General features: G+C 35.0%; 2 protein-coding genes and 1 long non-coding RNA gene across 4 annotated transcripts in view; 1 reads left to right on the top strand and 2 right to left on the bottom strand.

Moving 5' to 3' along the window:
• Positions 1 to 3,028: 3,028 nt before the first annotated feature.
• Positions 3,029 to 5,038, bottom strand: LOC100883316 (uncharacterized). Its single transcript, XM_003700939.3, has 2 exons — positions 4,899 to 5,038; positions 3,029 to 3,489 (listed from the first exon to the last, which is right to left on the bottom strand). The coding sequence occupies exons 1-2, from the start codon at positions 4,974 to 4,976 to the stop codon at positions 3,097 to 3,099; spliced, it is 471 nt and encodes a 156-aa protein (XP_003700987.3). The 5' UTR covers positions 4,977 to 5,038; the 3' UTR covers positions 3,029 to 3,096.
• LOC143265437 (uncharacterized) lies at positions 3,450 to 5,963 on the top strand. Its single transcript, XR_013039996.1, has 3 exons — positions 3,450 to 3,579; positions 4,919 to 5,078; positions 5,602 to 5,963. It is a non-coding gene; the product is annotated as an uncharacterized LOC143265437 (long non-coding RNA).
• nrm (neuromusculin) overlaps positions 5,366 to 24,221 on the bottom strand; it is a 544,158-nt gene continuing 525,302 nt past the window's right edge. Inside the window, exons 21-25 of one of the 2 annotated variants that reach the window (XM_076537544.1) lie at positions 21,347 to 21,584; positions 20,372 to 20,583; positions 20,089 to 20,192; positions 18,668 to 18,778; positions 17,708 to 18,143 (exon numbers count right to left, since the gene is read on the bottom strand). In XM_076537544.1, coding sequence (XP_076393659.1) covers positions 17,822 to 18,143; positions 18,668 to 18,778; positions 20,089 to 20,192; positions 20,372 to 20,583; positions 21,347 to 21,584 — 987 coding nt within the window. In that variant the 3' untranslated portion in view covers positions 17,708 to 17,821. Of the gene's footprint in view, positions 5,536 to 8,964; positions 9,035 to 17,707; positions 18,144 to 18,667; positions 18,779 to 20,088; positions 20,193 to 20,371; positions 20,584 to 21,346; positions 21,585 to 24,221 lie in introns of those variants that run through there. The other variant, XM_076537552.1, reaches the window with a different exon arrangement.

The raw sequence follows: 24,221 nt of genomic DNA, 5'->3' as shown, positions 1-24,221 counted from the left end.
CTTGTGTTAACGAATCCATTATCGAACAATTATACTTTTGTTATGTTGTTAATCCTTGTATGGTGAATTACTGTATGCAATCACTTTTATTTGGTTCATTTATTTTCACTTTATAATTATTCCTATTATTCCTGTAGTTAATTTTTTGTTATATGAGAGTTTTTGTTAAAAAACTTGATTGTGTATTTTAATAGCAGACATGCAATATATAAGTTTCTGCATTTGAACATTTCTGAATGTTTTCAAGGTCTTGTGGAGGTTATAGTTACAGGTTAGGTTGGGTGGATCTTAACCTCAATTATGTAATGACAATACAAGTCACATTAAAACTTTAAATTTTGAGAAAGAACCTTAAGAAAAATTTCATCCAAATATTTGTTGAGAAAATTTACTCTTGTGACATTTATTATTAAAAATAATGAATATATCAATTTGTAACAAATTTAGTGTGAAGCACTGTATATATTTTATTACACTGGGTTATAATTGACCCAGTGCCACTTGATACTTAATTATTGAAACAACAGAATTTTCACACAAAATAAAAATAAACATGTCATTTCCCACAAGAAATCAGTAAGTTACATATTTCTAAGCAAAATGCGCCTCCAAAAGATAAGAAATGAAATACTGCGGCCGGTGTGAAAAGAGTATACATAGTGTGTCTATTCTACCACCGCCTTTCTGCGAGAAATATGATGTGTTATTTCAGTCTTCTCACAAAACTGTCAGATCACTGTATTCCTTCACTTACGAATAAATATGACTGCTGCTTTCTTTTCTACTGGAAAAATGTATTACGTTGTTACGTTTACACAATATACTCGTTTGTAACGTGGAGCATTAGAGTACAGTTTTTTGGGGAGTTGCAGATTTTTTGGGGAGCTGTTTGCAGATTTGGGGTTTTGGGGAATTATAAATTTGGGACTTGGGGATTTGGGGATTTGGGGATTTGGGGATTTAGTGATCTGGGGATCTAGGGATTTAGGGATTTAGGGATATAAGGAGTTAGGGATTTAGGGATTTGGGGATTTGGGAATTTGGGAATTTGGGAATTTGGAGATTTAGGGATTCAGGGATTTAGGGATTTAGGGATTTTGGAATTTAGGGATTTAGGGAATTAGGGATTTAGGGATTTAGGGATTTAGGGATTTAGGGATTTAGGGATTTAGGGAATTAGGGATTTAGGGATTTAGGGATTTAGGAATTTAGGGATTTAGGGATTTAGGGATTTAAAGATTTAGGAATTTGGGGATTTGGGGATTTGGGAATTTGGGAATTTGGGAATTTGGGAATTTAAGGATTTGAGAATTTGTGAATTTCTAAATTTGAGAATTTGGAAATTTGGAAATTTGGAAATTTGGAAATTTGGAACTTTAGAAACTTGAAAACTAGAAAACTTGAAAACTTGAAAACTTAAAAACTCGGAAACTTGAAAACTTGAAAACTTGAAAACTCGAAAACTTGAAAATTAAAAAATTTGCAAAATTGAAACCTCCAAATTCCCAACCTTCGAAATCAAAAACAGTCCATCCCCACTTCTCAAATTCCCAAAACGAAATTCCTTCCCTCCTTCCCTCCTACCACCAAATGTAACCCCTACATTCCCCAAAGTACAAAATTAAATTTTCACCCAAACCGAAAGCGTTAACACTAAACTGTCCGTTGTAAGACAAGCAATTATCGAAATGGACGTCCATCAGTTCGAGAAGGGTTGAAGTTCACGGGCGTTGAAAGGGCTTTGAACGCACCTGACGCTACGCTGCATCTTTAATCAGCCACTGGCAATTCTGTGATGTAATCACAGGAGGCTCGTCGTAACGTGAGATGCAAATTAGCCAACATTTATCGACGCGCTGATTATTTAGCTTCTGCAGGAAATTAATCCTCGTTCGACAACCATTTTTAAAGCGTACAAGATGGACGACTTCGTCGAGTCGGTATATAACCATTGTTGACTAAAAATAGGGGACTGTTTTGTTTCAGGGTTATTGTAATGTGAGAACATGACGGGAGTGGAAGGTTGAGGCAGATATTGTCAGAATGCAGACTGATGACACACTTATTAAAATTACTGAAAATAGTGGACGAAAATATTTGGACCAACGTAAAACTTGTAGTGGTGCGTCACGAATGCGTCAAGATTACATCGTAGGTGCGTCACGAGTGCGTCAAGATTACATCGTGGGTGCGTCACGAGTGCGTCAAGATGACATCGTGGGTGCGTCACGAGTGCGTCACCAGTGCGTCACCAGTGCGTCAAGATTACATCGTGGGTGCGTCACGAATGCGTCAAGATGACATCGTGGGTGCGACACGAGTGCGTCACCAGTGAGTCACCAGTGCGTCATCAATGCGTCACGAGTGCGTCAAGATTACATCGTGGGTGCGTCACGAGTGCGTCATCAGTCATCAATGCGTCACGAGTGCGTCAAGATTACATCGTGGGTGCGTCACGAGTGCGTCAAGATGACATCGTGGGTGCGTCACGAGTGCGTCATCAGTGCGTCACGAGTGCGTCAAGATTGCATCGTGGGTGCGTCACGAGTGCGTCGTCAGTGAGTTATCAATGCATCACGTGTGCGTCACCATTCATCAATATTTTTTTTGCTTACTAAAAATTATTAAAAATAGTGAACGAAAATATTTGAACCAACGTAAAACTTGTAGTGGAGTGAAGGTAAATAGAAATAGTTTTTTAATTTTTGTCAATTTTTAAGAAATTGTTGGATTCACAAATTTTTTATGAGTGAACAACTTTCAACGACCTTGACCTTCACATACACTCAGGGTCACCATAAAAGGTCCCAACTAGTCCATCAAAATTTTATAAAGAGAACTATACATGAAACATTTGAAAAATAAAACAGCCATCATCAAAATGAAACAGCCATCACAAAAATATTAAAAATCAAATAAAAAGGTAAACAGACGAAAAACATAGTTGAAGCGAACAATCAGTATATTAAAAATCCAGTAAAAAAATATAGTAAAAAGTATCATGAGAGTAACAATCAGTCAACTCGGATTCCCATAAAGGTACCTTTAATTAAACATTCGTTAAATGGAGTACAGTAAACGTCGGCCATTAAGCGATCATTTGAGCAGAACCTGTCCCGGGAGAAAGGGGAAGGCGTTGTAAATGTAAACCGGTCGATTGAAAGCGAACGAATTGGCGATCGCCAATGCCGGATTGGAGTCGAAGTCTTCTTCAGGGTTGCTCGAGGGTGTTGTGGGCTCCCTGGTGCGTGGGGTCATTGTGGTTTTCATCGTTGTCGTCGTAGTTGTCGGCGGTGGAGTAGTGGTGAAAATTGGGGGGTGGCTTGTCGAGCTTGGAGGTTCATAGGCTGGTAATCCAGGGGGCCCGTAATACGCATGCAATCGATTGTTGGCGGGATTAAAGCGTTGACCATTAGGACGCCATCCCCTTGGTTTATATGGCGATAAATCTGATGTTGCTAGTCCGATACAGAGAAGCACGAGGGTCAGCTGGAAAATGGAAAAGCAATTAATGGCTTAGCTGTCGTACGCTTTTCCTGCTGTCCTTTCGATGCCGCTTTCGGAAATACGAAGAAAACGGTACGTCGTTATTTTAACATCGGGTGAAACGTTTGTTCTATCTTTTTATCGGTTTTTGTTTCAGCGATGCTTTCCAAAACGTCAATTTGGAATAAATTCGTATTCTGTATTTTGTGCGATTTTCAAATTTTGACCTTGCATTTCTGAATAATAAATATTCCTAGCATGAATAATAAACCTTGCAAAATAATCTGATATGATCAAATGATATAATCCCTGAATCGGAATAGTAAACATTATAGAATCTATAAATTGAATCCCTAACTCTGAATAATAAAATAGAGTGAATATTAATCAAACGTTAAACGACAGTCAAAATGTCAGAATATTAATTATACATATTATAATATTTATTGCACTTATGGTATATAAATAAACTAATATCAATTTATTGGTTACAGTATAATTAACAGAGAAGCTGTAATTTACTAATTAGCTTTTTTGTATTTCAAATTTCGCGCCTTTACCTCGCCGCCACAGAAAAATGGCGGTCTCAGCAGAAATATTAAAGCTTTCGATTAATAATTTATTGTACCGTTTACAGACACTCTATGACCGCTTTAGAGTACTGCAAATCTTCATTAAACATTGATCTATCATCACAAAAGGTTACACTTCAATATTTTAAGCGATGGAAGTTAAATTATTAAATAGAAGAATAGAAATAAATATTTTGCTTCTGAGACACTCGTTGCATATTTAACTATTTTTACAAACTGTATTTCTATATTTTTAGTGGTGTTTTATTGAAATTTTAAGCACTTTAATTTTAGTTAATTGTTAAAAAGAATATTTGCGAGAGAATTAATTTAATTTGTAAAAGAATTAATTTAATTTGCAAAGGAATGAACTTAATTTGCTGAAGGGTGAATTTAACTTGAAAAAAACTTGTAATACAAATAAAATATGAAATATAAAATATGAAATATAAAATATGAAATATAAAATATGAAATATAAAATATGAAATATAAAATATAAAATATGAAATATGAAATATGAAATATGAAATATAAAATATAAAATATAAACTATAAAATATAAAATATAAAATATAAAATATGAAATGTGAAATATAAAATATGAAATATAAAATACAAAATACAAAATAGAAAATATAAAATACAAAATACAAAATACAAAATATAAAATATAAAATATAAAATATAAAATATGAAATATGAAATATAAAATATAAAATATGAAATATAAAATATAGTTTCGTTACATTTTAAAAAAAGTTTGAACACACAAATGTATGAATAATAATGTTAATTTAATGTATGATTAATAATGTTTTTGCATAACAAATCTCGTTACCGTGTTCCTCATTCTTGCAGGCCAGCACCGTGAGGTCCGCCACGAAAATTTTGACTGGCTTTTGCCAGTGTCTTTCATCCGTCTTTATATGCAGCCACACGTTTATGAGATGGCGGCCAACATCGTGAATACGAAGTGATACGAAACGATTTCGTTTCGGCGGTTATTGCTTATCGTTTCGTAAGTACAGCAAACCTATATTACGTGAGGCGAATGATCGCTCACCGAAAAGTATCACGATGGCCGCTTCAATGTTTGTCACGGTCATTTTTTATCATTCAAATTCATTCTATGATAATACTCATATGCATTCGCATATCCATATACATATATCACATACAATTTCTACCCTTTACTTAAATTTTTTAAATTCAATATTGTCATAGTGAAAATGCATGTATAATAAGTTCAAGTTTTAGTATTCAATATGCTGCTATTATTAGCATAATATTAGGTTGTCGAGCGGTTTCGAAATGTAGAAAGCGACATGATTTGATGACTTGTACCTAAAGTACTTGTGAGTAGTGAAAAATATTTGGTACACAAAGTTTGTTGAAAATTTTGGAAGATTTGATAATTATTGAGACATGAAATTTCTGCATTTTCTGTATTTCTGTATTGCTGAATTATTAAATGTCTGAAATTTTGAAAACAATAAATTGATTAATAAATTTGATATTTCTGCATTTTCAAATTTTTCAAGAGTGCGTCAAGACTACATCGTGGTGCGTCACGAGTGCGTTAAGATTACATCGGGAGTGCGTCACGAGTGCGTCAAGATTACATCGTGGGTGCGTCACGAGTGCGTCAAGATTACATCGTGGGTGCGTCACGAGTGCGTCAATACTACATCGTGGGTGCTTCACGAGTGCGTCATCAGTGAGTCATTAATACGTCACGAGTGCGTCACCAGTGATTCATCAATGCGTCACGAGTGCATCACCAGTGAGTCATCAATGCGTCACCAGTGCGTCAAGATTACAACATGGGTGCGTCAAGAGTGCGTCAAAACTACGTCGTGAGTGCATCACGAGTGCGTCAAGATTACATCGTGGGTGCGTCACGACTGCCAAGATTACTTCGTGGGTGCGTCACGAGTGCGTCACCAGTGAGTCATCAATACGTCACGAGTGCGTCACCAGTGAGTCATCAATGCGTCACCAGTGCGTCAAGATTACATCATGGGTGCGTCAAGAGTGCGTCAAGACTACATCGTGGGTGCGTCACAAGTGCGTCAAGATTACATCGTGGGTGCGTCACGAGTGCGTCAATACTACATCGTGGGTGCTTCACGAGTGCGTCATCAGTGAGTCATCAATGCGTCACGAGTGCATCACCAGTGAGTCATCAATGCGTCACGAGTGCGTCACCAGTGAGTCATCAATGCGTCACCAGTGCGTCAAGATTGCATCGTGGGTGCGTCTCGAGTGCGTCAAGAGTGCGTCATCAATGCATCATGAGCGCGTCACGATAGTATACTTGTAAACCCTAACTTCCCTAACACCCTAACTTCCTAGCTACCGAAAATAAATTGATTAATAAATTTGATATTTCTGCCTTTTCAAATTTTTAAAAAATTTGAAAATTGAGGTTTAGCAAGGTATTGTAAACTACCTGCACACTGATGTCCCTGAACTCTTCAACGGGCACGAGTACCCATAAACCTTGAGTTAACCTTAAAGTGCAGACCTTAAGTGATGTAGCTTCCTGCTCTTACACCGCCTTTCTTTACAACACAACTATCATACTTTGTATCTCAAAACATCCTCCCTGAATAAATTTGTTAATTTAACTCTTAAAATTTGCAAGCAATAATTACTTTTATTAAACTAGCTAAACTGATATTTTCAAATTAAATAATAGAAAATAGAAAACTAATTAAATAGTAAATATCAAGTTAAATTCTAAAGCTGTGCTATAAAAAATATTCTTCCCTTCATCCTACTTTTCTGTCCAAATCGAATCACCTCTACAATTCCTCTAATTAATGCACGTTAATAATCTAATCACCGAGAACGTCCAAATTTTCCGCAGTAGCACGACAATTTTTCCGTCAAATCCCCCGCATACAAATTCGGCAAATCAGATTTTACCGAAATGGCGTAAAAACTTGCTGAACCATCGCACGACTTATCACAGCAAAATCGAACGACGCGCATCTTAATTTACGACTCGTTGCGCAACTTCGTTGTTTCTGCGAAAGATACACGGCGTTTAAACGTATCTCAATTTCGAAACGGGGTCTTCATCTGAAGGGGCTTACCGCTTTCAATCTGGCGGAACATCAAAGGTGTCCACTTTGAATTGCTGGGACACAATGCTGAAATAACAGGTCTCGTGTGGTGGCCAGAGGGATTACGTGGAACGTTGAAATTAAAGAGGTGGTTCGATTTAGTTTCCTGCTAAATTTAATACTTTGATGACGTGCGATGATTCCTGAAATTTAGTACTCTAAGAAGATAAGCATGTTTTGTAGGCGGCGATTCTTCCTTACTTATAAATTATAATCAAAATTGAATGAAAAATAGTGGTGTAAATAGGATTCTGAACTGTAGAGTGCGTCACGAGTGCGTCAGGAGTGTATCATGAATGCGTTACGATTGCGTTCCGAATGCGACAACAGTGCGTCAAGAAAGCGTCACTAATGCATCAAGAATGCGTCACGAGTGCGTCATGAATGAGTCACGACTACGTCTTCAGTGCGTCACGAATGCGTCACGAATGCGTCACGAATGCGTCACAAATGCGTCACGAAGGCGTCACGAATGCGTCACGAGTGCGTCATGATTGAGTCACGTCTCCAGAGCGCCATGAGTGCGTCGTGAGTGCGTCACCAGTGCGTCAAGATTGCATCGTGGGTGCGTCGCGAGTGCGTCACCAATGCGTTAGGAGTGCGTCAAGATTACATCGTAGGTGCGTCACTAGTACGTCAGGATTACATCGTAGATGCGTCATTAGTGCGTCAAGATTACATCGTGGGTGCGTCACGAATGCGTCATCAGCGAATCATCAATGAGTCACCAGTGCGTCAAAATTGCATCGTAGGTGCGTCAAGAGTGCGTCAAGATTACATTGTGGGTGCATCACGAATGCGTCACCAGCGAGTCATCAATGTGTCACCAATGTGTCACCAATGTGTCACCAATGCGTCACGATTGCATCGTGGGTGCGTCTCGAGTGCGTCATTACATCGTAGGTGCGTCACGATTGCGTCAAGATTACATCGTGAGTGCGTCACCAGTGCGTCAAGATTACATCGTGGGTGCGTCAAGATTACATCGTGAGTGTGTCACCAGTGCGTCAAGATTACATCGTGAGTGCGTCATGAGTGAGTCATCAATGCGTCATGAGCGCGTCACATTAGTATACTTGTACACCCTAACTTCCTTAAGTCTCTAACTTCCTATCTACCAAAACTCTTAGGCCCTCAAATCCCTAGATTCCGAATTCTAATATTCCCAAATCCCTAGATCTCCAAATCCTTAAATCCCTAAATTCCAAATCCTCCAAACACCAAACTTCCCGTAATCCCACTCCTCCAAGTTCCTACGTCTGATAATTTCTATATCGTCACATCAGTCTCCAATTTAAAGTCTACCAAATACTCGTCAATTCCCTAGATACCGAATATAAAATTCTTAATTAAATATCTCCATGAAAATAATAAAGCCCCATGAGCCGCCCGATCCGAAGACAAAAGTAATCATCTCCGTAAGGCTGATAAAAAGAAACGGGTGTCCGTCGTGCCCATCGGGAGCATCATGTCGTGTTATTTACAAATACCGATTCGTATTGAAGAAAATTTCCCCACGGAACCGGCTTCATCCCGACGATAGGTAATTTCCTTCCCGTCTACGGGTGCGCTTTAAAACGTACCGGCGAAAGCACCCGTTGTAGTACATAATTTTGTCATGGCTTACGTGAGCGTTGTACGTGGCAGGAATACCGAGGGCATTATGAATTCGCAAGATCGTGGCTCGCCGTTGCTCTTACGCGTACGAATTCGATCGGCTCGGTCGAAAAACGTGGCATGCAAACTAATTATCGGATTGACAGTGAGGCTCACCTGACTCCGATCTTGATTCTGGCCGGGGATCGCTTAGAACTTGCCGGCTCCCTGACGCCTGCGAAGAATCCTGTCCAACATCGAGAAAATAAACTGGAGTTTAGATTGAATCGAACGTTCGGATTTAATGGCCAAATTAATTGGACGGAACATTTCGATTTACTGGGCCAAATTAATCGAATCAATAAGTTAAGGGATGACAGCTGAGAGTGGATAGATTTGGGTCACTTTGCAGTCACAGTAGTTTATCGTTATATTGCCGCTAGCTATATTGCCGATTTTTTGTTTGCTTATTAGGTTAGAGTGCAATTACAGTATTTTTATTATACTGTCGATTGTGGTACACACAGAATTCTAGGTCACTTTGCAATTGCGGTAGCTTATTGTTATATTGCCGCTAGCTATATTGCCGATTTTTTGTTTGCTTATTAAGTTAGAGTGCAATTACAGTATTTTTATTATACTATCGATTGTGGTACATACAGAATTATAGGTCATTTTGCGATTACAGTAGCTTATTGTTATATTGCCGCTAGCTATATTGCCGATTTTTTGTTTGCTTATTTGGTTAGTGTGCAATTACAGTATTTTTATTATACTGTCGATTGTGGTACACACAGAATTATAGGTCACTTTGCAATTACTGTAGCTTATCGTTACATTGTCACTAGCTATATCGCCGATGTTCTGGTCGTTGATTAGATTAGTTTACAATTACAATGGTTTTATTATATTCTCGATTGTCGTGACGCTCACAGAGTTATATCACTTTGCGATTACAGTAGTTTATCGTTATATTGCCACTATCTATATTGCCGATTGACGAGTTTGGGAATAAGCTGTTCATTAGCTTAGTTTACAACTACATTTTGTGTTATTTTACCAATAGTCGTAGAATTATACATTAGATTACAGTTACAATGGTCTCTTGGTATATTGCCGATTTACGAGTTTTGGAATAAGTTGTTCATTACCTTAGTTTACAACTACATTTTGTGTTATTTTACCAATAGTCGTAAAATTATACATTAGATTACAGTTACAATGGTCTCTTGTTATATTGCCGATTTACGAGTTTAGGAATAAGTTGTTCATTAGTTTAGTTTACAACTACATTTTGTGTTGTTTTACCAATAGTCGTAGAATTATACATTAGATTACAGTTACAATGGTCTCTTGTTATATTGCCGATTTACGAGTTTTGGAATAAGTTGTTCATTAGCTCCGTTTGCAATTACATTTTGTATTATTTTACCAATAGTCGTGAAATTATACGTTAGATTACAGTTACTGTAATCTCTTGTTATATTGCCGCTACTTATATTGTCATTTCCAAAAGTTCTCTTAAAAATCATCCTCAAAGTCATTGAAATACTTCAACTTCCATAATAATTCACATCATACAACACTCCATTTACCACAATTTAATTTTGCCAAACTACATTTTGTTATATTGCATTTTCCCTAACTTTGTCAATAAAATATCCTACACGAATTTCCAAGTAAATAAATATTTTCAAAAATGTACAACACGTAATTTTGTACAAATTCTTACCGAAACTAAATGAAACTCGATACAGTAATGATTAATAATAGTAACAGAATCAGCAAAGCTTATTACGTTCAATCTTTGTATAAACATTTCGTTAGTTCACCCACAGAATAAAACTCGTATTTTGTTGAGAGACTCCGGGCACAGGATAAACCACGCTATTGGACTAGGTTATATCTCGAGTTTGCCTTTTTCGTAAGTGCAACGATGCATGTAAAAAATGCAAATGCACCATGTTTTAAATGGAGCCGCATGTTCTTTTATATTCCGTGTAAAAAAACTTTGTAAAACTAGTACGCAATGTAAAAATATCACATCTCGCGAGATAATTCAAACTTTCCTTGATAATTTATTTCATTAAAAATATTCCGACGTACATTTTTAAACCAAGTATTTCGTATAATTAATATTATTTAATTTTATAAAATAAGAATTTTATACAGTAAATGTTATTTAATTAATTGGACAATTTAATTTAATTCGTGTTTTGAAATAAATGTGATTGAGTCTTTATTTATTCTTAAGATGTAATACTAACCTAACCTCTCAAAATAAGAACCTAACCTAACCTAAAATTACTTATTTAACATAACCTAAAATGAACCTCAAGATACATATACTTAAAACACTTAAATATACTTAAGATATAATACTAACCTAACCTCTCAAAATAAGAATTTAACCTAACCTAAAATTACTTATTTAACATAACCTAAAATGAACCTCAAGATACATATACTTAAAGCACTTAAATATATTTAAGATATAATACTAACCTAACCTCTCAAAATAAGAATCTAACCTAACCCAAAATTACTTATTTAACCTAACCTAAAATGAACCTCAAGATACATATATTTAAAACATTTAAATATACTTCTTTCTTAATAAACAATAATTATTTATGAAATGCAAATTTACATAAAATAGTTGAAGTTCATGAAAAAATATTAAAATTAAAACAGAGAAAATAGTTAACTATTTTTCAGTATTAAATCAAATTGAAATAGAAGTTGGCTCAATTGCGTGACTCACCTTGTATAGTATTATAAATAGTCAGCGTTCAATGATGACTATGATCGTCCCTAAGTAGCGTTTAGTGTTAACACGATGATTGCCACGGTCATGGATGACTGGCGTCGCAAATTTAATTTAGTTAAGTGATTCGAAACGGGAGGAGAGAAGGAGAGACTTCAAGTGTATACATTTTTAATGTTTTCTGAAGAGACGAGAATTTGAAAATTTTGAAATTATAGAATTTTTTTAATTGGAGTTGTAGAAAGAGGAGAATTTAGTGATTCAGTATATAAATTTAGTGATTTCTAGGTTTACACACTGTCGATCTTAAATTCCAATGTTCTTAAATTCCTAGATCCACAATTGTGACATTTTTGAATCCTCAGATTTTCAATTGTAATATACTAAAATCTCTAGATTACTAGTTCTAATATTCCCAAATCCCTAGATGATTAATTCTAATGATTGCAAATGCCTAGAACCCCAATTTTAATACTCTGAAATCCCTAGATCCCCGATTCTAATATTTTTAATTCCCTAGATCCCCAATTCTAAAATTCTAAATTCCCTAGATCCATAATTCCAATATTCCAAAATTCCTATTCCCCAATTCTAATATTCTCAAATCCCAAGATCTCTAATTCTAAAATTTCCAAATCCCTAGTTTTCCCATTCTAATATTCCCAAATCCCTAAATCCCCAATGTTAATATTCCAAAATCCCTAGATCTCCCATTTTAATATTTCCAAATCCCTGGATCACCAATTCTAATACTCCAAAATCCCTAGATCCTCAATTCCAATATTCCAAAATCACTAAATCTGCCATTCTAGTATACCAAAATCCCTAGATCACCAATTGTGATATTCCAAAATCCCTAGTACTCCCATTCTAATATTCCCAAATCACAAGATCCCTAATTCTAGAATTCCCAAATCTCTAGTTCTCCAATTCTAATACTCCCAAATCCCTAAATCCCCAATTTTATTATTTCAAAATCCCTAGATCTCCCATTTTAATATTCCCAAATCCCTGGATCACCAATTCTGATACTCCAAAATCCCTAGATCTTCAATTCCAATATTCCAAAATCACTAAATCTGCCATTCTAGTATACCAAAATCCCTAGATCACCAATTGTGATATTCCAAAATCCCTAGTACTCCCATTCTAATATTCCCAAATCACAAGATCCCTAATTCTAGAATTCCTAAATCTCTAGTTCTCCAATTCTAATATTCCCAAATCCCTAAATCCCCAATTTTATTATTTCAAAATCCCTAGATCTCCCATTTTAATATTCCCAAATCCCTGGATCACCAATTCTAATATTTCAAAAATCCCTAGATGCCCTACACAATACTAATCATGATATCCAAATTACATAATTACAATTTGAACAAATTTTATTGAAAACATAAAAAATGTTGGAAAATACTCCTAATTCGACATCCATAGACTATATGAAGGAAACAAGGCAGAATATTTATACGAAATTTTCCATTTATCTTCGTCGGCGTGGCCGTGCCCGAATGAATTAAATGGAATTTATCGATCTATGTTCCCATCCCGTCCACTCGAGTCCATTTGTGGTGACCTGTCGTTTCCGCTTTTCATTCTCGCCAGTTATCGATAATCCATAAGTCCCTTTGTGATAATCGCAATCTCGATGGATACCAAGTCCACCCTCGGCTTCTATTCGAACGTGTTTGTGCTGTCAATAGATCAATAATTTTCCTCTCCCCCCAATCTTTTTTTCGTCCACGACGGATGTGTACGACGTCGTCTGCGGTCTGCTTAGAACAGCGCCGCGGAATGTTTTACGAGCTACTTTCTTTCCGGAACGATAAAACAACCCCTCGGTTGTTGATGATCGAAAAATCGCTCTCTGTCGCGCGGTACGCGGAACGTGCATTTGCGTACTGTTTGGGTTTCATTGATTCCTGCTTGGGTTTCATGGTTTTTGGCGTCTGGCTTTTTTGCTGGATGGTCGTGGCTTTTGTAATTAAAAAATATGGGGGAAAATTTGGTGATTTGAGAACTTATGAAATATTGTGTAAAGAATATGTTAAGATTTCTGTTGATCTTCGGAATAATAATTCTAATATTCTCAAAATCTTAATTTTATGATTGTAATATTGTTAAGTTCCTAGATTCTTAATTTTAATAATCTCAGTTCCTTACATTCCCAATTGTAATATTCTGAATTCCCTAGATCCCAAATTCTAATATTCTCAAATCTTTAGATCTCCAATTCTAATATTGGTAAATTCCCTAGATCCAAAATTCTAATATTCTTAAATCCTTAGATCTCCAATTCTAATATTGTTAAATTCCCTAGATCCAAAATTCTAATATTCTCAAATCCTTAGATCTCCAATCCTAATATTGTTAAATTCCCTAGATCCCAAATTCTAATATTCTGAATTCCCTAGATCTCAAATTCTAATATTCTCAAATCCTTAGATCTCTAATTCTAATACTGTTAAATTCCCTAGATCCAAAATTCTAATATTCTCAAATCCTTAGATCTCCAATTCTAATATTGTTAAATTTCCTAGATCCAAAATTCTAATACTCTAAATTCCCTAGATCCCCAATTCTAATTTTGCCAAATCCCTAGATCCAAAATTCTAATATTCTCAAATCCTTAGATCTCCAATCCTAATATTGTTAAATTCCCTAGATCCCAAATTCTAATATTCTGAATTCCCTAGATCTCAAATTCTAATATTCTCAAATCCTTAGATCTCCAATTCTAATATTGTTAAATTCCCTAGATCCCAAATTCTAATACTCTAAATTCCCTAGATCCCCAATTCTAATTTTCCCAAATCCCTAGATCCAAAATTCTAATATTCTCAAATCCTTAGATCTCCAATTCTAATATTGTTAAATTCCCTAGATCCAAAATTCTAATATTTTCAAATCCTTAGATCTCCAATCCTAATATTGTTAAATTCCCTAGATCTCAAATTCTAGTATTCTCAAATCCTTAGATCTCCAATTCTAATATTGTTAAATTCCCTAGATCCAAAATTCTAATATTCTCAAATCCTTAGATTTCCAATTGTAATATTCTGAATTCCCTAGATCTCAAATTCTAATATTCTCAAATCCTTAGATCTCCAATTCTAATATTGTTAAATTCCCTAGATCCAAAATTCTAATATTCTCAAATCCTTAGATCTCCAATTCTAATATTGTTAAATTCCCTAGATCCAAAATTCTAATATTCTCAAATCCTTAGATCTCCAATTCTAATATTGTTAAATTCCCTAGATCCAAAATTCTAATATTCTCAAATCCTTAGATCTCCAATTCTAACATTGTTAAATTCCCTAGATCTTCAATTCTAATATTGTTAAATTCCCTAGATCCAAAATTCTAATATTCTCAAATCCTTAGATCTCCAATTCTAATATTGTTAAATTCCCTAGATCCCAAATTCTAATACTCTAAATTCCCTAGATCCCCAATTCTAATTTTCCCAAATCCCTAGATCCCGAAACCCTAGATATCCCTATATTGACATACATATATCCCCAAATTCCTATACATATATTCGAATCCCAAAGTTCTATATTCTCCAAAAACTTAAATCCCCATATTCCCACGTCTGCATGGGAACTCACAAGTCCCTGCATCTTCAAATTCCTAAATTTAACATACACTGATGTTGCGATAAACAGATTTGTTCCTCCATACATCCCTAAATCCCCAAATCCACTAAACACCTGTGTCCCGAATTCTCTTAACCTCAAAATAATATACCCCCAAAAGTCCCTATATCCTCACACTGTTATATCTCCACCTACCTCACCAAATTCATAGACCACAATATTATTTCCAACTCCACTGTTCACCTCCAGAATCGAAACTCCCTAATTCCCTAGAGATAGTTAATATCCAAAAGCACCCTAATGCACCATGGTGTATGCTCTATGATTAAAACCGATAAAAAGCGAATAATGTCTAGTCCAAGTGTCAAGATAGAATCCACGTAACGTTCTGCAACCGACAGATAGGAGTGCTAGTTTGATCGAAAGCGCAAAATATAATAGTCCGCATTGGGTACTTTTGTTCTCTGATCGAGTAGTATATCAAGTATTCTGGTCGAGTAACAAGTGGTGCACGCGTCATGTCACGTGTCAGCCGCAGTTGCACCCTCTACCTTTTACCTAAAAACAAGCCCGGATATTCCTTGTCGATAAAACGTCACCCCCCTACAACTGCTCGCGTCTCGAAACCATTGTTTTGTCTTGTTCGAATATCGACACGACGCTGCGTGCTTGTTTCCAAATTGTTCTTTTCTTACTCGACAATCATGTAAATTAGTGGAGGGTTGGGACAAAACCCGTGTGGATATATTGTTTCTCTTTTCAGTATTTTATTTTGTGTTTGTTCTTTTCGTGGGTGGGGATCGTGCTTTGTTATGGGTTGGTTGAAGGAGAGGTGATGATTGTAGGAGTGTCAAGTATGCAATATAAGGAGAGACTTATGGAACAGGGGAATATGGATAGGGGAATGAGGATTTTTAGACGTTTCTGGGATTTTTTAGTTTTTATGGTAAATGTTGAATGTTAGTTTAAGTTTGGGAGTTGAATTTAGGGAAATTTTGGGAGTTAGATATTTTAGATTGGTAGTTAGGTAATATAGGGAATTTAGGGTGCTGGAAATTTAAGTTTACTAGTTGGGTAATATAGGGATATCAAATTTGAGGGATTTTGGAATATTAGAAATTTAAGTTTACTAGTTTGGTAATTTAGGGATATTAAATTTGGGATGACAGAAATTTGAGATTGGCATTTGGATAATATAGGGAATTTAAGGCGTTAGAAATTTAAGTTTATTAGTTTGGTAATATAGGGATATTAAAGTTAGGGGAACTTAGAGCGTTAGAAATTTAAGTTTGCTAGTTGGATAATATAGGGAATTTAGGGTGTTAGAAATTTAAATTTACTAGTTTGGTCATATAGGGATATTAAATTTAGGGGAACTTAGAGTGTTAGAAATTTAAGTTTGCTAGTTGGATAATATAGGGAATTTAGGGTGTTAGAAATTTAAGTTTACTAGTTTGGTAATATAGGGATATTAAATTTGGGGGAACTTAGAGTGTTAGAAATTTAAGTTTGCTAGTTGGATAATATAGGGAATTTAGGGTGTTAGAAATTTAAATTTACTAGTTTGGTCATATAGGGATATTAAATTTGGGGAATTTTGAATGTTAGAAATTTGAGTTTGCTAGTTGGATAATATAGGGAATTTAGGGTGTTAGAAATTTAAATTTACTAGTTTGGTCATATAGGGATATTAAATTTGGGGGAATTTTGAATGTTAGAAATTTGAGTTTGCTAGTTGGATAATATAGAGATATTAAACTTAGGGAAATTTGGGATATTAGAAATTTAAGTTTGGTAGTTGGGTAATTTAGGGAATTTAGAATGTCAAAAATTTAAGTTTGATAATTTGGCAATGTAGGGATATTAAATTTAGGGAAAATTGGAATGTTAGAAATTTAAGTTTGATAGTTGGGTAATTTAGGGAATTTAGAATGTCAAAAATTTAAGTTTGATAATTTGGCAATATAGGGATATTAAATTTAGTGAAGTTTGGAATGTTAGAAATTTAGGTTTGTTATTTAGATAATCTAGGGAGTTTAGAATGTTAAAAATTTAAGCTTGATAATCTGGTAATATAGGGATATTAAATTTAAGGAAATTTAGGGTATTAAAAATTTAAGTTTGGTAGTTTTACCATCTAGGGAATTTAGAATGTAAAAATTTAAGTTCGATAATTTAATAATATAGAGATATTAAATTTAGGGAAATTTGAAATGTCAGAAATTTAAGTTTGGTAACTAGATAATTTACTGAATTTAGAATGTTAAAAATTTAAGTTTACTAGTTTGTCAATATAGGAATATTAAATTTAAGCAAGTTTAAATACTAAAAATTTAAGTTTGCCAGCCCGGTAACATAAAGATATCTAGGGAAATTTTGATACCTCAAAAAATCTAAAAATTATAAATTAAACTATAAGTATGTCAAATATACAAATTTCCAAATTCTTCAAAAGAATTTATTTAATTTCCCTATAAAAAACTTTCTTCATCTAAAATCCCTAAACTTATAAATTTTGTCACTAGGATTCTATAAATCAAAAAGCTATAAATTCATTATGATAATTTATTACTTATCACTATGTACAATATAAAAAAAGAGACACGTATTCAAGATCTTCAAAAATAGTTCATACTTCAAACAATATTCAATTCTTTTCGAATATTCAATTTTTCTCCCGGCCATTGCAATCGTTCTTTTCCTTCTGACTAACTTGCGTGTACTGAGCATTTTTGGCATCCTGACGTCTGTGCTCGTCTTTCGTAAACACTGTAGTGATCAGACCAACTGCTAACGCTATACAAAGTCCAACGTGCACTGGAATATCCCCGTATACTTCTAATACTCGACCCATTATCAGAACGAACACAATGCCGTAAACGTTATTGGCCACGTTCAAAATTCCCGCCGTTATTCCCTCGGACTCGGGGTACGTGTACTCCGCGCTCATTTCGTAACCTATGGTCACGTAACCCACCATAGAGAACCTGCGGAAAATACTCTTTGTTAAACTATTTCGATTTATTCTTTAAAACATAGTAGTTGAATAATTATTTCTTCATAATTAATTCTTCTTTAAAATAGTTCTTTATTAAAGTATTTAAAATATGAATTTTAACAAAATTATTTCTGACTTGAAATAGTCCTTCATTAAATTGTTTCAATATTTTCTCTAAAGCATATCAGTTGAACAAAATTATTTCTTCTTTAAAACAGTCCTCCATTAAATTATTTCTATATGTTCTTTAAAATACGAATTTAAACAAAATTGTTTCACTTCAAAATTATCTTACAATTATCTACAACTTTATAATAATATTTTGTGATGGTATGAAAATTGTCTATTGTCCTTCTTTAAAGAGTTTGTACCTCAATATAAATAAAAGATAAATGAAGAATTTATTAAATTTGAAAATGTATATGAACACTTACATAAAGATTCACATAACTGATAAAATATAGTAAAGGTCTGTAATAAATAATAGTAAATAAATGTAGGAGAATACAGTACCCTAGGAGAAAGGCCGACAGATACACCATCCATTTCATTTCGAGACAAGTGAATATAGAGAAGCATATTTGGCCGCATAGAGAGAGAAAATACACGATCACGGTCGTTTGCCTGAAAATACGTACACACGTCCAGTTTCAATATAAAGGAGAATACTGTATATTAAAAACAGCACTCATGGAAGTATATGTACTTCTATTAAAAGTATCATCGATTTAAATGAAATGCGTTTTCATATACAGGGTGATTCAATTTTAAGATCATTTATTAGGGATTGTATGTATTTACTGTATATGCATAATGCACTGTCATTTTTAAGAAATCATGGAAGTAAATATAGAGGGTGTCTTACGATTAGTATCCCTGAAATGAGGGGTAGTGATACTGAATAAGATTTCCCTTTGCAGAAATGGGGTTTGAAGCTTCGTTTTTGAATTATTAAGGAAAATCACGGACCAATCAGAGCGCAGACGCGAGAGCGACAGCTTCGGATAACGCGTAGTTATCCAACGCGTGGTAATCCAACGCGTAGAAATTCAACGTGTGGTAATGCAACGCGTGGTAACCCTACGCGTAGTAATCCAACGCGTAGTAATACAACGTGTAGTAATCCAGCGTGTGGACATCCAACGCGTAGTCACCCACCGCGTGCATATTTAACGCGTAGTAATCCAACGCGTAATAATGCAACGCGTGGTAATTCTAAGCGTAGGAATCTAATGCGTGGTAATCTAACGCGTAGTAATCTAGCGAGTGGATATCCAACGCGTAGTAATCCAGTGCGTGGATATTTAACGGGTAGTAGTCCAACGCGTAGTAATGCAACGCGTAGTAGTCCAACGCGTAGTAATTCAACGTGTGGTAATGCAACGCGTGGTAATCCAACGCGTAGTAATACAACGTGTAGTAATCCAGCATGTGGATATCCAACGCGTAGTAATCCAGCGCGTGCATATTCAACGCGTAGTAATCCAACGTGTAATAATGCAACGTGTGCTAATTCTAAGCGTAGGAATCTAATGCGTGGTAATCTAACGCGTAGTAATCCAGCGTGTGGATATCCAACGCGTAGTAATCCAGTGCGTGGATATTCAACGGGTAGTAGTCCAACGCGTAGTAATGCAACGCGTAGTAGTCCAACGCGTAGTAATGCAACACGTGGTAATTCTAAGCGTAGGAATCTAACGCGTGGTAATCTAACGCGTAGTTAACCAACGCGTAGTAATCCAACGCGTAATAATTCTCGCGCTCGGATTGGTCCGTGTTTTTACTTAATAATTCAGAAACGAAGCTTCAAATCCCATTTTTGCAAAGGGAAATTTTATTCAGAAGCACGTCAGCTACCCTTCATTTCAGGGACCTACACTAATTGTGAAACACTCTGTACAAAGAACAGTAATTCAGTGTCATGACCATCTTACTTGAACTTATGCGTTTTATCGAGAAGCACTCCAAAACTGACTGAACCTATCATCCCTGTTATGGTCATAACCAAACCGATTCTACCTGCGTCTTCTTCTCCATTCTGCAATACAATGTTCCATAATTAATATTAACCTCGAGACTTACTCCATACTACTTCAATTTATACACCATAAATTTTTAGAGAGCAAAAAAAATGTTGAACCACCCACTAATGTTTAATATTAAATAAATTTAGAAATTTCGATCGTTTGTAAATGAATTTCCACGTTTTCCGCTTACCTCAAAACGTGCGAGATACATTTGATTCAACAGCGTTCCTACCACGTTCAATACACCTATGCTCAGACCGTACGAGTTGCAGAGTAACAAGTAGGATTTGTTTTTACATAATCTTTTAACGGGTTCTATGAAACCTTCGTCCATTTCCATTTGATTCAACTGTTGCATAGCTCGGGTTTTGCTCGGTGGCAGTTTCGGGTTTTCTTCGAACACTGTGTACAGTTAATATTCGTGAAACGGTTGCGGTTCAATTATATTTAATGCAAACTTATATTACGTTGCGTAAACTTGTAAAATTTATAATATTAATAATACGGTTTTTGGAGGGTGGACAAAATTTTATATACACTACATGTGTCCTCAATTTTGAACCACCCTATATATTAAATATATATATTCAATTATACTTAATACAAACTTGCATTACGTAAACTTGCAAAACTTATAACATCAATAACACAAATTTTAATTCTGAAATTTTTGCATAATTCCAAAATTCTCTTCGATTCAAATTTTCATTTAAAGATCGACAACTAAAATTAAAAATTGAAACAAAATAGTAATAAGCTGTCTGTAAACATTTCAAAAATTGTAACAAAACTGATAAAATTCTCAGAGAAGTAATTAAGAAACACACCAGATTCGAAACGATTTAAATTAGCATTATAAATCACAAACACCCATCGATAACCGAGGTAAATCGGATTTGTTCTTCAAACAAGATTAATAACGAGATACATAATTTACTGAGTAGATGTAATTTCAGTAGCCTCAATACAGAAACATGTTTCACCGAGATAAATGTACGAATAAATTAATTGATCGTTAAGTATTACAATCTGCAGTCTTTCAGCACAATTCGCTTTTATTGCTGTTGTAACTTTTACTTGAGATAACTTTAACTACTTTAAATAAATTTATTTTTGTTATAATTTTCTTGTGATTTAATTGTACTTTTTATTTGGAGAGACTTACGTATTACAACTAGAAGAAACATAACCGTGATGATAATCGCTACGGTCCAGAAGAGACGCGACAAATCGTCACCAATGTCCTCCACGTTTGCGCGATTTTTGACAACCATCGGAGTTAGCAGGAAACTTAAAGCTATTCCGAGCTGATTACCGAAAATACCTAAGGAGGTTGCCGTGGACAGTTCGTTGGTGCCGAACCATTGGGCTGCGAGTCGGCCGGGCAAAATTAAAACTAGTGTCTAATACAAAAAAATATATTGTTGACATACGGAAAATTATTGACAAAAAATATATGAAATTATATGAAAATTACTGGCAAAAAAATATATATGAAAAATGAAACATACTATCAATGAACATCATAAGACATAATTAATGAGAAAAAAAATAAGATCAGTAATGAACAGAAAATATAATCAGGGAAACGAAAAATGTAAGTAATGTAAGAGATAAAAAAAATAAATAACAGAGAACATAAATAATAAAGATTAAGTAACTCGAAATTAATTTATACAATATTACAATGACAATAATTATTATTTTTAACTTATAGTTGCATCTATAAGTTCATTCTACACTTAATTTTAAGTATAAACAATTTTTGTACTGTGTTAAATATAAATAAATCTATAGAACTCATAATTGTAACACTATTTTATGTTTACATTGTCTAAATATATTGTAAATTAGCAATATTATATATTAGTTTAATAATAGAATTGTTAGTTTCATTATTTTGAAAGATTGGTAGTTTGAAGTTTGAAATTTGCCGCCTTTTCTTCGGCGGCCATCTTGGAGACGCTGATGCACTCATGGAGACGCTTTTTATCAACAAAATGGCTTCAAATCTCTTTAATTCAGCAAATTAAAATCAAATCTCTTTAATTCAACAAATTTTATTGTAATGTTAATCTAGTTTATTGTAATATTAAGCTTTAATATTAAACTACTTTGTAATATTAAAGCAAAATAATAAACTAAGATACGAGATTGCTATAAAAGACTTTCAACGTAGATTAAAATTACGTCAATTCACCAAATAAAAATTTACTATATTTTCTTGTGATATTAAGCTAATTTTAACGTTTAGTTTTAAAGTTTATATCAACATTAAACTACTATAGTTTAAACTAAATACAAGGTGCTTCAACTTCTATCTAAATAAACTTACAAAACCTCAAAACAATCTCTGTCACTAATCTCATGGAATATGTTAAACGAACATTCAAAGTGTACTTTGTAGAAACCTTGAAAAAGTCAAGTAAACCGAAACTGGAGCGTTTACAACCCGCAAATCCTCGTTGAGGACAAAAGAACTTCTTCGAGCGTCCCGCGCATGCGCGAAATAATATTCATAAAAATCTTAAGCGGCGATAAATTTTGTAGCAGAAGTCATGGAGGTTTCATTAAATTCGGAATGCAGTCAGTGAACACGCATAAATCTCTTTGCGAGATACTGCTTCGGCCTTAAGCCCTGGATACATAAAGTTTGAGCAGACTTGTAATGCCTCGTATTAGTAATAATTTACAACATGTTGCCGAGCAGTTTCTGTGTTTGTTAGTTGCGGAGGTGAAGAAATTGCTCGTGGAAGGATTTGTTTCGACACTTCACTTTAATTTTAATATTATTATTATAGGAAGTTTAATAGTTCACTAGTTTGGTTATATAGGGGCATTAAATTTGAGGGAATTTGGAATGTTAGAAATTTAAGTTTACTAGTTTGATGATATAGGGATATTAATTTTAGGAGAATTTAGAGTGTTAGAAATTTATGTTTGCTAGTTGGATAATATGGAGATATTAAGTTTAGGGAAATTTGGGGTGTTACGCGTGGTAATTCTACGCGTAGTAATGCAACGCGTAGTAATACAGCGTGTAGTAATCCAGCGTGTGGATATTCAACGCGTAGTAATCCAGCGCGTGCATATTCAACGCGTAGTGATCCAACGCGTAATAATGCAACGCGTGGTAATTCTAAGCGTAGGAATCTAATGCGTGGTAATCTAACGCGTAGTAATCCAGCGTGTGGATATCCAACGCGTAGTAATCCAGCGCGTGGATATTCAACGGGTAGTAGTCTAACGCGTAGTAATGCAACGCGTAGTCGTCCAACGCGTAGTAATGCAACGCGTGGTAATCCTACGCGTAGTAATCCAACGCGTAGTAATACAGCGTGTAGTAATCCAGCGTGTGGATATCCAACGCGTAGTAATCCAGCGCGTGCATATTCAACGCGTAGTGATCCAACGCGTAATAATGCAACGCGTGGTAATTCTAAGCGTAGGAATCTAATGCGTGGTAATCTAACGCGTAGTAATCCAGCGTGTGGATATCCAACGCGTAGTAATCCAGCACGTGGATATTCAACGGGTAGTAGTCCAACGCGTAGTAATGCAACGCGTAGTCGTCCAACGCGTAGTAATGCAACGCGTGGTAATTCTAAGCGTAGTAATCCAACGCGTAGTAATACAACGTGTAGTAATCCAGCGTGTGGATATCCAACGCGTAGTAATCTAGCGCGTGCATATTCAACGCGTAGTGATCCAACGCGTAATAATGCGACGCGTGGTAATTCTAAGCGTAGGAATCTAATGCGTGGTAATCTAACGCGTAGTAATCCAGCGTGTGGATATCCAACGCGTAGTAATCCAGCGCGTGGATATTCAACGCGTAGTAGTCCAACGCGTAGTAATACAACGTGTAGTAATGCAGCGTGTGGTTATCCAACGCGTAGTAATCCAGCGCGTTACTGAAGTCGAAATTTAACTTTGTTAATATGGTGATATAGGGATATTAAATTTAGGGAAATTTGGGGTGTTAAAAATTTACCTTCCTCGTCTGGTATTAAGAAATTTTCTAGTATTAAGGTTCTTTT

This window comes from Megachile rotundata, chromosome 11 (assembly GCF_050947335.1).
Source record: "Megachile rotundata isolate GNS110a chromosome 11, iyMegRotu1, whole genome shotgun sequence".
In the NCBI taxonomy this organism is placed as follows: Eukaryota; Metazoa; Arthropoda; class Insecta; order Hymenoptera; family Megachilidae; genus Megachile; species Megachile rotundata.
The sequence above is the reverse complement of the archived record's forward strand: the minus strand, read 5'-3'. Positions and strand labels throughout refer to the sequence as shown.